The 16,146-nt window shown below is 43.0% G+C and overlaps 1 protein-coding gene across 1 annotated transcript; it reads left to right on the top strand.

The window, feature by feature from the left end:
• Positions 1-3,532: 3,532 nt before the first annotated feature.
• On the top strand, positions 3,533-8,284 carry polr3f (polymerase (RNA) III (DNA directed) polypeptide F). The gene is made up of 9 exons (XM_079219852.1): positions 3,533-3,672; positions 4,012-4,129; positions 4,737-4,804; positions 5,034-5,101; positions 6,438-6,550; positions 6,649-6,792; positions 7,276-7,383; positions 7,500-7,691; positions 8,083-8,284. The coding sequence occupies exons 1-9, from the start codon at positions 3,611-3,613 to the stop codon at positions 8,158-8,160; spliced, it is 951 nt and encodes a 316-aa protein (XP_079075978.1). The 5' UTR covers positions 3,533-3,610; the 3' UTR covers positions 8,161-8,284.
• The last annotated feature ends 7,862 nt before the right edge of the window (positions 8,285-16,146 follow it).

Below are 16,146 nucleotides of genomic sequence, written 5' to 3'. Positions count from 1 at the left end.
ATAAATTCATAGTACAATATATATTATATGTATATATATATATATATATATATATATATATATATATATATATATATACATATATGTAGCTTAGCATCATCCTCCTGTCTCCCACCACCAGGTGATAGCTTAGCATCACCTGGTGGATATATATATAACATATATATATACAGTATATATATATACTGTACAAATACAGTATATATACTCTATATATATACTGTATATATATACTGTATATATACTGTATATATATACTGTACATATACAGTATATATATTGTATATGTACAGTATATATACTGTATATGTACAGTATATATACAGTATATATACAGTATATATATACAGTATATGTACTGTACATATACAATATATATACTGTATATATACTGTATATATATATAGAGTATATATACAGTATATATACAGTATATGTACAGTATATATACTGTATATGTACAGTATATATATACAGTATATATACAGTATATATACTGTACATGTACAGTATATATACTGTATATATACTGTATATATATACTGTACATATACAGTATATATACTGTACATGTACAGTATATATACAGTATATATACTGTATATATACTGTACAAATACAGTATATATATATACAGTATATATACTGTACATATACAGTATATATACTGTATATGTACAGTATATATACTGTATATATACTGTACAAATACAGTATATATATATACAGTATATATACTGTACATATACAGTATATATACTGTATATGTACAGTGTATGCAGAGGTGTCAAGTAACGAAGTACTGGAGTATTTATTTTTCAGACGACTTTTTACTTCTACATTTTCACGCAAATATCTGTACTTTCTACTCCCTACATTTTAAAAATAGCCTCGTTACTATTTCATTTTGGTTTGTTTTCACTCCGGCTTGTCATCGTTCAAAAACACACACAAAAAACCTCTCCGCCCCGTTGCGCACAGATACGTGCGCGCGCACACAGGTGAGCGCTGAGCACATACACACACACACACACACACACACACACACACACACACACACACACACACACCAGCGGACAGAGAGCGTCGAAAAATATGTCGCGTGAAAAGTAGACCACTATATCTGTGTTTTAAACGCTCCCAGCAGAGCAGCTCTCTGAACCCAGAGCAGCTCTCTGGACCCGGAGCAGCTCTCTGGACCCGGAGCAGCTCTCTGGACCCGGAGCAGCTCTCTGAACCCAGAGCAGCTCTCTGGACCCGGAGCAGCTCTCTGGACCCGGAGCAGCTCTCTGGACCCGGAGCAGCTCTCTGAACACAGAGCAGCTCTCTGGACCCGGAGCAGCTCTCTGGACCCGGAGCAGCTCTCTGGACCCGGAGCAGCTCTCTGGACCCGGAGCAGCTCTCTGAATACAGAGCAGCTCTCTGGACCCGGAGCAGCTCTCTGGACCCGGAGCAGCTCTCTGGACCCGGAGCAGCTCTCTGAACCCAGAGCAGCTCTCTGAACCCAGAGCAGCTCTCTGAACACAGAGCAGCTCTCTGGACCCAGAGCAGCTCTCTGAACCCGGAGCAGCTCTCTGAACACAGAGCAGCTCTCTGGACCCAGAGCAGCTCTCTGGACCCGGAGCAGCTCTCTGAACCCGGAGCAGCTCTCTGAACCCGGAGCAGCTCTCTGAACACAGAGCAGCTCTCCTGCTCCAGGTGAAAGAGCCAAAGTGCTCGTGTCTTCTACCAACAATGAGCTGCTGGCTTCACATATTACAAAAGTACAAAGTACACGGATATAAAACTAAGTCATTAATAAATACATGGACAGATGCCTGTACTTTCGGGTAAATGGTTGCGGTACGCCGTTAACAGGTTAGCTTGCGCATGCGCGATTTGACGCGACGCCGTGAGCTCGTCTTTTCCTGCTGTTGCGTTTCTCAAAATAAAAAAACAGATCTAAGCTCAATATTGAGCATGAATTGAGAGCCGTATCAAATCTACAACCCCGTTTATAACACATGTGTCGAGGAAAGCAGCTCACTGCTCCACTAATACTGATACAACCTGATGGCTCACATATCTGCACTCATTCTGTTTTGTTTGGCAACAACAATTAAAAGCTTATTGTTTTCCACTAAATATGAGTTATTTTTTACATAGATAGAACTTACACAAAACATTGTCTGATGGGCAATCTGATTTACTTGAAAGTGATTGCAATTTTCTTTATTCTGTTACTTATAAAAGCACAGATGAGTCACACAATTATGTTATTTACAGAAAAAGTTTGAGAACCACAGCTTTAAGTGTTTGTGTCGGAGTCGCTGCCGCCGCCTATTTTGCACTATTACAATACTTATAGGCAACTAGTTATCATGTCTTCCGCTCCATGAAACGCATGTTAATGCTCAGTAGTACACATATGGTACTTTAATGTATTTGCATTGTAATAAAATGTGATCATTTTAAATGGGCATATATGCAGCTGAAACGGGTAGCCTAGTGCATCCCACATTTTTCAACATAACATTTTAAAACATTATAGTCATTATGGCCTTTATAAAAATGATTGTTTGGGGGAGGTAGGGTAGTGCACTATAGGCCCCTGAGAGGCTTAAGAGTTTGTCCTTAATGGAAAAAAAACATTCCCCTTACATTACTCTTACTTTTATACTTTTAAGTAGTTTTTAAACCAGTACTTTTACACTTTTACTTAAGTAAAAAGCTTGAGTTGATACTTCAACTTTTACAGAAGTATTTTTAAACCCTAGTATCTATACTTCTACTTGAGTAATGAATGTGAATACTTTTGACACCTTTGAGTATATGTATATATACATATACTGTATATATATATATATATATATATATATATATATATATATATATATATATATATATATATATATATAATTGTACTATGAATATTAATGCTTTAATCAGTTCATCCCTCTAAACGCTCATTTTAATGTGTTTATATATTCTCTTATGATACATCGTGTACTAGTGGAGTACATGAATGTACATGAATAGTGCAGTAAAAGTACAATAGTCCCGTGAGATAGAAGAAGTACATCAGATGTAAACACTCATCATACTACTGCTCACAGACTGTGTATAAATACTATATATATATATATATATATATATATATATATATATATATATATATATATACTACTACACCCGTCAGAGCCGCGTCGCACTGCGCATGTCCGCATAATTACACATAAATACAGTAGAATAATAAATAATCTTACTTCAGATTCAAGAAGACTCGGAGGACACTTCCGTGTACCGACGCGTCACCATGGCAACGAGCTCCGCCTTATTTAAATATATAAACACTTCCACAGAAAATAACTGACGATAAAATGTGCCTTTAAAGTGTTTTCATACTGTGTTTTAAATCAATAAAACAACAACAACAACAACAACAACAACAACAACAGAAGGCGAAGCGTTTCTTCTTTGGTCGCCCGTGTTTTATTAAACAGGCAGATCCCAGGACGCCCTACGGCAACTTTAAGGACCCCTGAAGTGGCGTGTCGGTCTGACACAACATTAGCTAACAAGCTAACAGGCTACATAACAGTCAGCTGGGAGGAAACGTAAGAAACTCAAGATGGCGGACGTCCCGCTGAAGAAGGAGACCAACACTCTGGACGTCGCGGAGGTGGAGAGCAGGTCCGTCTGGTGACGTCAGCGAGCTTTACCCGCCGCTCACGCGCTGTAGCGCCAAACTGCGCGCGCGTTCTGCCTCATTTAGTGTTTCCTCGCGCACCGCCGGACACACACGAGTTACATATTCATGAGAAACACATGTTCTGATCCGCGGAGAGGTGGTCGGGGGTTCGGCCTGCTGCCAACTCACGCACGCGCCTCCTGCTGCCCCAGAACCTGTGTTTACTCACGGGGTCTGACGTCAAAGTTCAGCTTTGTGTGTGTGTGTGTGTGTGTGTGTGTGTGTGTGTGTGTGTGTGTGTGTGTGTGTGTGTGTGTGTGTGTGTGTGTGTGTGTGTCCAGGATCAAAGTGCTGTGCCAGCAGTTCCCTCATGGCATCACAGACCAGGTGATCCAGAACGACATGCCTCACCTGGAGCCCCAGCAGAGAGCCATGGCCATCAACAAGCTGCTGTCACTGGTCAGTCTGACCGTACTGGTGTTACCTGTTGTGTTACCTGTTGTGTTACTGGTGTTACCTGTTGTGTTACCTGTTGTGTTACTAGTGTTACCTGTTGTGTTACCTGTTGTGTTACCTGTTGTGTTACTGGTGTTACCTGTTGTGTTACCTGTTGTGTTACCTGTTGTGTTACCTGTTGTGTTACTGGTGTTACCTGTTGTGTTACCTGTTGTGTTACTGGTGTTACCTGTTGTGTTACCTGTTGTGTTACTGGTGTTACCTGTTGTGTTACCTGTTGTGTTACTGGTGTTACCTGTTGTGTTACTGGTGTTACCTGTTGTGTTACCTGTTGTGTTACTGGTGTTACCTGTTGTGTTACCTGTTGTGTTACTGGTGTTACCTGTTGTGTTACCTGTTGTGTTACTGGTGTTACCTGTTGTGTTACTGGTGTTACCTGTTGTGTTACCTGTTGTGTTACTGGTGTTACCTGTTGTGTTACCTGTTGTGTTACCTGTTGTGTTACTGGTGTTACCTGTTGTGTTACTGGTGTTACCTGTTGTGTTACCTGTTGTGTTACTGGTGTTACCTGTTGTGTTACTGGTGTTACCTGTTGTGTTTCTGATTCCAGGGTCAGCTGGACCTGCTGAGGAACAGCTCAGGTCTCCTGTACAGGATGAAGGACATGCAGAGCGCCAGGTACACACACTCAAAGTACTACTGTCAAAGTACTGTGTAGTACTGTCAAAGTATTGTACACTACTGTCAAAGTACTACTGTGTAGTACTGTCAAAGTACTACTGTGTAGTACTGTCAAAGTACTACTGTGTAGTACTGTCAAAGTACTACTGTGTAGTACTGTCAAAGTACTACTGTGTAGTACTGTCACAGTACTGTGTACTTGATGAGTCTTCTTCTGGCATTGCAGTAAGATGAAAGGCTCAGACAACCAGGAGAAGCTGGTCTACCAGGTCATCGAGGACGCAGGAAACAAAGGTAACGCACTGGTTATGATGGTTGTGATTGTTGTGATGGTTGTGATTGTTGTGATGGTGATGATGGTTGTGTTATGATGGTTGTTATGATTTTTGTGATGGTTGTGATGGTTATGATTGTTGTGATGGTGATGATGGTTATGATTGTTGTGATGGTGATGATGGTTATGATTGTTGTGATGGTGATGATGGTTGTGTTATGATGGTTGAGATGGTTGAGATGGTTATGATTGTTGTGATGGTTGTTATGATTGTTGTGATGGTTATGATTGTTGTGATGGTGATGATGGTTGTGTTATGATGGTTGAGATGGTTATGATGGTTGAGATGGTTGAGATGGTTATGATTGTTGTGATGGTTGTTATGATTGTTGTGATGGTTGTGATTGTTGTGATGTTATGATGGTTGTGTTATGATTGTTGTGATGGTTGTTATGATGGTTGTGATGGTTATGATGGTTGTGATTGTTGTGATGGTTATGATTGTTGAGATGGTTGTTATGATTTTTGTGATTGTTGTGATGGTTGTGATGTTATGATGGTTGTGTTATGATTGTTGTGATGGTTATGATTGTTGTGATGGTTGTTGTGATGGTTGTGATGGTTATGATGGTTGTGTTATGATGGTTGTGATTGTTGTGATTGTTGTGATGGCTGTGATGTGATGGTTTTGATTGTTGTGATTGTTATGATTGTTGTGATGGCTGTGATGTGATGGTTTTGATTGTTGTGATGGTTATGATTGTTGTGATGGTTATGATTGTTGTGATTGTTGTGATATGATTGTTGTGATGGCTGTGATGTGATGGTTTTGATTGTTGTGATGGTTGTGATGTTTATGATTGTTGTGATTGTTGTGATGGTTGTGATTGTTGTGATTGTTGTGATGGTTATGATTGTTGTGATTGTTGTGATGGTTGTGATTGTTGTGATTGTGACCTTATGATAGGAGCGGCTGTAGCTCAGGGGGATGAGTGGTCGTCCCGCAACCACAAAGTAGCTGGTTTGATCCTCAGTCCCCCCATAGCTCACATGTCGAAGTGTCCCTGAGCAAGACACCCAACCCTCAACTGCTCCCCGGGCGCCTCTCAGGGCTGCCCACTGCTCCCCATCCAGGGATGGGTCAAATGCAGAGAAGAATTTCCCCAAGGGGATTAATAAAGGATACTTTCTTCTTCTTGTTGTGATGGTTATGATGGTTGTGATAGTTATGATGGTTGTGATTGTGATGTGATGGTTGTGATGGTTATGATTGTTGTGATTGTTGTGATGGTTATGATGTTGTTCCTTCAGACCAGCAGCCTGTGAACGGTTCTCGTGTTCTTGTGTTCTCTGCAGGGATCTGGAGCAGAGACATCCGCTTCAAGAGCAACCTCCCTCTGACGGAGGTCAACAAGATCCTGAAGAACCTGGAGAGCAAGAAGCTCATCAAAGCCGTCAAGTCCGTCGCCGTGAGTCCAACGTCTAGAACGTAGAGATGCGACGGCACGAGGGTTCCTCTGACTGTGTGTGTGTGTGTGTGTGTGTGTGTGTGTGTGTGTGTGTGCAGGCGTCCAAGAAGAAGGTGTACATGCTGTACAACCTGCAGCCGGACCGCTCGGTGACTGGCGGCGCCTGGTACAGCGACCAGGACTTTGAGTCTGAGTTTGTGGAGGTTCTCAACCAGCAGTGCTTCAAGTTCCTGCAGAGCAAGGTGTGTGTGTGTGTGTGTGTGTGTGTGTGTGTGTGTGTGTGTGTGTGTGTGTGTGTGTGTGTGTGTGTGTGTGTGTGTGTGTGTGTGTGTGTGTGTGTGTGTGTGTGTGTGAGTGAGTGAGAGAATACGGTGCAACAGCAGCATGTGTTTGTGAGAGAATACGGTGCAACAGCAGCATGTGTGTACATAAAAAGTACAAAAGTATTAGCATCAAATTATATATGCAGAATAATATGTATTTTATATTATTGCACTATAAATATTGAAACATTAATGTGTTCATCACTTTAATATCACGTATCTCGCTGCCGTTGCACCGTGTGTATGCTAATGTTGCACCGTATGTATGCTAATGTTGCACCGTATGTATGCTAATGTTGCACCGTGTGTATGCTAATGTTGCACCATGTGTATGCTAATGTTGCACCATATGTATGCTAATGTTGCACCATATGTATGCTAATGTTGCACCACTGTGTCCAGGCTGAAGCAGCGCGGGACAGCCAGCAGAGCCCCATGGTCCAGAGGAACAGCTCCTTTGCCACCTCGCATGAAGTCTGGAAGTACATCTGTGAGCTGGGGATCAGCAAGGTGCCACAGCCCCGCCCCCCTATGACATCACACCCCTTCCGAACCAGACTCTGAGTCTTAGTCGAGCGTGAATAACACGTCTGTCTCCAGCTTGAGTGACGGGTGTGTTCCCGCAGGTGGACCTGTCCATGGACGACATCGAGACCATCCTCAACACGCTGATCTACGACGGGAAGGTGGAGATGACCATCATCGCCGCCAAGGAGGGGACGCTGGGCAGCGTGGACGGGCAGATGAAGCTGTACCGCGGCGTGAACCCCGTGCTGCAGCCCACGGGCCTGGTCAGGACGCCCTGCGGACTCTGCCCGGTAACAGAGGGACCAGTTCTGACCTGGGACCGTCATGAGTTTAAAATGGTTATCGCCAGGCCTGGAAAAGTCATGAAAAAAAATATAATCCGAAAAGTTTAGTAAATGTGTTGTATTCATGTGTTCATGACGTTCATTCACGCATCCATACAGGCATCTATATAAATGTTTATTCTTTTAATCAAACTATCATTTAAGGTTTACTGTATGCTTTGTATTTTCATTGTTAGTTTAAATACTACATTTACTCAATTATTTCTGTTTACACCCAGATTTCACTAAATGTTTGTAATGACATTTGGTTTAAAGTCATGGATCCACTGGTCAGGATGTGCATGAGGTCGTTGGGGTTCCGTGTGGCGAGCGCTGACTTCCTGTTTCCTGTCCTCAGGTGTTTGACGACTGTCACGAAGGAGGAGAGATCTCTCCGTCTAACTGCGTCTACATGGCGGAGTGGCTGGACTTCTGACCGCCGCCCGGCTCTCGCTGCTCTTTTCTCTGTGAGGAAGTCTTCGGTTTATTTTCCCAGCGATCTGTGATCCTCTTTTTTATGTTTTATTTATCTGGACGTTGAAATAAAAGTCTAAAGGTGACTGTGTGCAGTGAGATTCATACACGATGAGCGGATGTTCTCATGATGTTCCATCAGAGCTGCTGACCGGCTCACGTTACACAGCCTCCTGCTCTATCGAGCCTTCCTCAGGAACCTCTGTCCTCTCAACACTACACTACCCATGAGCCTCAGCGACTGTCCAGCCAGGAGACAACCTCCAGTTTAGCCCTCTGCAGTCGGGGGGCATTTTATCTCTTTTACATCATTTCTTAAATTCACCTTTTAAAGTCACTTGCATATGATAGATACCATGTGTGTTATATCTAACATTACAGAACAACCTCATCTCTGTATAATGAGGCACCATGGACATACGGCACAAGTGTAAAGAGATAATATGACTAAAGCTGAAAAATTTAATCTCGAGGTGGTATATCGGTTTTGGAGATGGAAATAGTTTTACCAAAGGTCTTAGGTTCACAAATGCAGTGGAATATATATGAATAAAATGGAAGACACATGTAAATAAATGTGTAAAACCAGGTGACGTGTTGGATGCTGCATGTTGTCCTCTGGACCCTCACTGTGAATCCTCTCTGTAAAATACTTTACTACTAGTCAGTATGAGTTCACTAAAAGTAATTTTAATAATTACACACCAACATGTAAGGAAGATCCAACACTGACTATGATCAAGACATGAGCTACATGTGCTAACGTTGCTAAGCTAACGTCAACAAACTATCGATAGTTACATTCTTACAGTTCAGTAAATACTTACCTTCTTCAAATGGATCCTTTTATTGGCGTAGTCAACTCCCTGCTCTCTCCTCTGGTTGTATAGAAGTCTATGCTTCATGTGTTAAAGCTGCATTCTCTCTCCTGACCACCAGGGGGTGACTCCTCTGGTTGTATAGAAGTCTATATAAATGACTCTACTTCTCTTGATGTATTCCCTCAGTAAACATTGTAAACATGAGTTTATGTCTCAATCTCTAGTTTCAAGTCTTCTTCAATACAGCATGATGTTCATTTAGTACATTATGGTCATTTAGAGTCAAACAGACCATAAAGCAGGGGACGCTTTAGGGCGGGGCTGAAGGTGATTGACAGTAGAAGAACCCATACGGCTGGAGAACGTTCCCTCGGCCTCCACGACCTCTGAGTATGTTCTGGTATGACGTCATCAGACGTTAACGTTCCTTCATGGGAGGAATAAACTACACTACCCATAAGGCTCAGCGGCCGTAGCTCTGGACAGCGCTCAGTGAAATCACAGACAAACTGCAGCTCCGTTGAGCTCATTCATTATTCATGACCACCGAGCCACGCCCTCGCGTGACATCACTTCCGGAATCCAGCCCAAAACAAACCAGTGTTCCTGCTGTAACATCTATTGTTATTATTATTGTTCTCTTGTAACAATAACATTCATATCAAATATATACTGTATTTATATAAATACATATATATAAATAAATATATTTATGTAAATACATTTATATAAATATATTTCATTCATATCAAATATATACTGTATTTATATAAATACATATATATAAATAAATATATTTATATAAATACATTTATATAAATATATTTATTTATTTTTATTTATTTATATACATATATATGTATATAAATACATTTATATATATATATAAATGTATGTATTTATATATATATACATATATATATATGTATATATATATAAATATATTTATATTATATATATATAAATGGGTTAGGGTTAGAGGAAGAGGAGGAAGGAGAAGAGAAGGAGGAGGAGGAGGGAGAGGAGGAAGGAGAAGAGAAGGAGGAGGAGGAGGGAGAGGAGGAAGGAGAAGAGAAGGAGGAGGAGGAGGGAGAGGAGGAGGAGGAGGAGGAGGGAGAAGAGAAGGAGGAGGAGGAGGGAGAGGAGGAGGGAGAAGAGAAGGAGGGAGGAGGGAGGAGGAGGGGCAGTGCGGATTCCTCCGTCATTCTCTGCCGCAGCAGCCGCAGCAGCAGCTCGTCTCCTCTCCTCTATCCTCCCCTCTCGTCTCCTCTCCTCAGCAGGTAAGCAGCTCCTGCTGGTCTGTGCTGGTCTATACTGGTCTATACTGGTCTGTAGTAGTCTGTAGTGGTCTATGCTGGTCTCTGTTGTCGCTGAGCTGTGATTGGAGCGGAGCGACACACGGATCCTCTGCAGACTCCCCGTACCCGCACCCGGTCTGCTCCGGACCCGGTCTGCTCCGGTCTGGAGGTCCCCCCGGAGGCGCGGTCCTCTGTCGCCGGGCCGCGGCGCTCCTCCGCCCGCATGCCCGCGGCGCGCTCCCCGCCATTAGAGCCGGAGGATGGAGCCGAGTAACGGCGCGCGCGGCAGAGCAGGCGTGGCCGCGGGAGCAGTGTGCGCGCGCGCGTGTGTGTGTGTGTGTGTGTTTATTGTCCCGCACGCACGCGCGCACGGCACAATAAACAGGACGTGCGCGGTGTGTTTTGTTGCCCGGCCTCCAGCTGCTGTCCCCGGCGTGGGGAGGCTCAGCAGGCCGGGGACAGCGCTCCACACGTGGATAGGAGAGGAGGAAGACCGGAGGACTAGGGGGACGAGGGGTCCCCCTAGTTTTCCTGGTCCTCCTGGTCCTCCTAGTCCTCCTGGTCCTCCTGGTCCCCCTAGTCCTCCTGGTCCCCCTAGTCCTCCTGGTCCTCCTAGTCCTCCTAGTCCTCCTGGTCCTCCTAGTCCTCCTAGTCCTCCTGGTCCTCCTAGTCCTCCTGGTCCCCCTAGTCCTCCTGGTCCTCCTAGTCCTCCTGGTCCCCCTGGTCCTCCTGGTCCCCTTGGTCCCCCTAGTCCTCCTAGTCCTTCTAGTCCTCCTGGTCCTCCTAGTCCTCCTGGTCCCCCTAGTCCTTCTGGTCCTCCTGGTCCCCCTTGTCCCCCTTGTCCTCCTGGTCCTCCTAGTCCTCCTGGTCCCCCTGGTCCCCCTAGTCCTCCTGGTCCTCCTGGTCCCCCTAGTCCTCCTAGTCCTCCTGGTCCTCCTAGTCCTCCTGGTCCCCCTAGTCCTCCTGGTCCTCCTAGTCCTCCTAGTCCTCCTAGTCCTCCTGGTCCTCCTAGTCCTCCTGGTCCCCTTGGTCCCCCTAGTCCTCCTAGTCCTCCTGGTCCCCTTGGTCCCCCTAGTCCTCCTAGTCCTCCTAGTCCTCCTAGTCCTCCTGGTCCCCTTGGTCCCCCTAGTCCTCCTGGTCCTCCTGGTCCTCCTGCTCCTCCTGGTCCCCCTGGTCCTCCTAGTCCCCCTGGTCCTCCTAGTCCTCTTGGTCCTCCTGGTCATCCTGGTCCTCCTAGCTTTTAAAGGACTCGTTTTGAAAACCAGCCGCTCAATGTTCAGAGAACCGTGTGCTGGACCACAAAGGTTCTCCTACGGTCTCTACAGAACTTTGGATGAACGTTCCTAAACAGAACGTCCAGTCAATTAATTAACCTGGAGAACGTTCTATGGAGAACGTTGTTACTGATGGAACCAGGAAGTGGTACTGATAGAACCAGGAAGTGGTACTGATGGAAACAGGAAGTGGTACTGATGGAAACAGGAAGTGTTACTGAGGGAAGCAGGAACAGGAAGTGTTACTGAGGGGAACAGGAAGTGTTACTGATGGAAGCAGGAAGTGTTACTGATGGAAACAGGAAGTGGTACTGAGGGAAGCAGGAAGTGTTACTGAGGGAAGCAGGAAGTGTTACTGATGGAAGCAGGAAGTGTTACTGATGGAAACAGGAAGTGTTACTGATGGAAACAGGAAGTGTTACTCAGGAAAACAGGAAGTGTTACTGAGGGAAACAGGAAGTGTTACTGAGGTAAACAGGAAGTGGTACTGATGGAACCAGGAAGTGTTACTGAGGGAAACATTACTGATGGAAACAGGAAGTGTTACTGATGGAACCAGGAAGTGTTACTGAGGGAACCAGGAAGTGTTACTGAGGGAAACAGGAAGTGTTACTGAGGTAAACAGGAAGTGGTACTGATGGAACCAGGAAGTGTTACTGAGGGAAACAGGAAGTGTTACTGATGGAAACAGGAAGTGGAACCCGTAACATCCGCCTGTGTGAGGACCTTGTTGACTTGTTTACAGGCTGTAAACAAACAGTCGATCAATAACCCCTGAACATGAATAATGAAGGAGCCTTGCTCTCAGACTCTCACCTCTCACAGGTGGGCGAATCCAACGCACCCACTCGCCTTTACTGCTCCATGGGCGTCCATCATCGCTACTACTAGGTACATGTAGTACTGTATACTGTATACATCTCAGAGGTGCATGTAGTACTTTATACATCTCAGAGGTACATGTAGTACTGTATACATCTCAGAGGTGAATGTAGTACTTTATACTGTATACATCTCAGAGGTGAATGTAGTACTTTATACTGTACTACATCTCAGAGGTACATGTAGTACTGTACTAGATCTTAGAGACATATAGTACTTTATACATCTCAGAGGTACATGTAGTACTGTACTAGATCTTAGAAGCATATAGTACTTTATACATCTCAGAGGTACATGTAGTACTGTACTAGATCTTAGAAGCATATAGTACTTTATACATCTCAGAGGTACATGTAGTACTGTACTAGATCTTAGAAGCATATAGTACTTTATACATCTCAGAGGTGCATATAGTACTGTACTTCGTTCTAGATACACGTAGTACTGCAGTATCTTTGTTATTTGATCAGCTCCTCTGAACTTATTGATTAACGATCATCTGGTTGTTTCCATGTCTCGATGCTAAGCTAATCAGCAGCTTCATGTTTCTACAGATAAAGGGTGGGGTCAGTAACCAGGAAGTGTGTGTGTGTCCATTAACTCCACCCGGCTCTGTCCGGAGTGATGATGTCATTCTTCAACAGTCGACTCTCTGGTCTCATGTTCATAGTACCTGTATTTATACATCATATATGTACCTGTGTGTATTTATACATCATACATGTAGTACATTTAGCTGAAGCTTTTATCCAAAGGGACGTACATCCTTCTACAGCCACGGGGGAGTAGGGGTTAAGAGTCTCAAGGACACAACGACATGGACTAGCTGAGCCGGGGATTGAACCACCGATCCTCTGATTGAAAGAGGGGCATGTATAGGGGGGCATATATATATATATATATATATATATATATATATATATATATATATATATATATATATATATATATATATATATATGTATACATATATATATATATATATATATATGTATACATATATATATATATATATATATATATATATATATATATATATATATATATATATATATATGTATATATATACACACATATATATATACACATACATACATATGTATATATATATATGTATATATATATATGTGTATATATATATATATACACATACATAAATATATATATATATATATGTATATATATATATATGTGTATATATATATATATATATATATATATATATATATACACAATATAAATGTGTGTTTGACTCCAGCTGCTCTGTGTCGTCTTCATGAACACACACACACACACACACACACACACACACACACACACTCACAGACATGTCAGCATCCTAGTTCAGTGCTCCTCACGTGGCTCTAAAGGAGTGGAAGTATTGATTCTTCTATCTGATGAGCCTTAATGTTGATATGTACTCCTTCATATCCTGTTTAGTTTAATCTACACTAACGCTTCAAACTAAGTACAAGTACTACCAGCAAGTACTCGAGTTAAAGTACTGCGTTACGTTCCACCTCTGCTTCTTCTGGAGTTCCTCTCCTGACCTCTGACCCTTGGTCCTGAGCTGGTCAGAGAAGTGTTTCCATCATCCAGCAGAGGATTCTGGGAAGCCGGATCCATTAATGGTCCCTGAGGCTCTGATGTCTGAGTGCTCTGATGGATCCTCTGATGGATCCTCTGATGGATCCTCTGATGGATCCTCCTGCTGCGCAGTGCAATAACTGATGTGATCAAGGAGCTCTTTACTGCCTCCATTACCTCCAGTCAGCTGACCGAGAGCTATCGGCACGACAACACAACATCATGGTATCATGACACATCATCATCAACACACATCATTTAGCTGAAGCTTTTATCCAAAGCGACATAGAATAGAATAGAATACTTTAATGTCATTGTCAAAAACAACGAAAAACAGTTTAGCAGCTCATACAGTAAAGACAAACATTAAAAACAACCATAGAAACATTCACAACACAAGTAGACAGATAAATAAGTGGATCATCATAAAGTGCACGTGCTATTGAATATTGTTCAGTGTCCTCAGGTTTTGGGGGGGGGGGTTCTATACATTTGACAGCCTGTGGACATACATTCCTTCTACAGCGTAGTCACAGCCACGGGGAGCAGTAGGGGTTAAGCGTCTCAAGGACACATCAACATGGACTAGCTGAGCCGGGGATCAAACCACCAATCCTCTGATTGAAAGAGGGTCATGCTAACCACTGAGCCACAGTCACCCACATCATGACAGCTCATGACATCACATCATCATGACATCATCACGACATCATCGTCACATCATCATGACAGCTCATGACATCATCATGACAGCTCATGACATCATCGTCACATCATGACATCATCATGACATCATCACGACATATACTATACTATACTATACTACTATAGTACTGTACTACTATACTACTGTACTGCTGTACTACTATACTACTGTACTGCTGTACTGCTGTACTACTGTACTACTGTACTGCTGTACTACTGTACTACTGTACTGCTGTACTACTATACTACTGTACTGCTGTACTACTATACTACTGTACTGCTGTACTACTATACTGCTGTACTACTATACTACTGTACTGCTGTACTACTGTACTGCTGTACTGCTGTACTACTATACTACTGTACTGCTGTACTACTATACTGCTGTACTACTATACTACTGTACTACTCTACTGCTGTACTACTATACTACTGTACTGCTGTACTACTATACTACTGTACTACTATACTACTGTACTGCTGTACTACTGTACTGCTGTACTACTGTACTACTGTACTGCTGTACTACTATACTACTGTACTACTATACTACTGTACTGCTGTACTGCTGTACTACTGTACTGCTGTACTGCTGTACTGCTGTACTACTGTACTGCTGTACTACTGTACTGCTGTACTACTATACTACTGTACTGCTGTACTACTGTACTACTGTACTGCTGTACTACTGTACTGCTGTACTGCTGTACTACTATACTACTGTACTACTATACTGCTGTACTACTATACTACTGTACTGCTGTACTACTGTACTACTGTACTGCTGTACTGCTGTACTACTATACTACTGTACTACTATACTGCTATACTACTATACTACTGTACTGCTGTACTGCTGTACTACTGTACTACTATACTGCTGTACTACTATACTACTGTACTGCTGTACTACTGTACTACTGTACTACTGTACTGCTGTACTGCTGTACTACTGTACTACTATACTACTGTACTGCTGTACTACTGTACTGCTGTACTGCTGTACTGCTGTACTACTGTACTACTGTACTGCTGTACTGCTGTACTACTGTACTACTGTACTGCTGTACTGCTGTACTACTGTACTGCTGTACTGCTGTACTACTGTACTGCTGTACTACTGTACTACTGTACTGCTGTACTACTATACTGCTGTACTGCTGTACTACTGTACTACTGTACTGCTGTACTACTATACTGCTGTACTGCTGTACTACTGTACTGCTGTACTGCTGTACTACTGTACTACTGTACTGCTGTACTGCTGTACTACTGCATTGAAGTACAATGTTTAGGTACTTTGCTGGAGTACTTTTATGTTTCCATACAACCCGTCTTCAGGGTTTCAGTCTGCCGTCACGAACACAAAGTTCTGATGATG

Source organism: Taurulus bubalis (genome assembly GCF_910589615.1).
Source record: "Taurulus bubalis genome assembly, chromosome: 6".
In the NCBI taxonomy this organism is placed as follows: Eukaryota; Metazoa; Chordata; class Actinopteri; order Perciformes; family Cottidae; genus Taurulus; species Taurulus bubalis.
The sequence above is the reverse complement of the archived record's forward strand: the minus strand, read 5'-3'. Positions and strand labels throughout refer to the sequence as shown.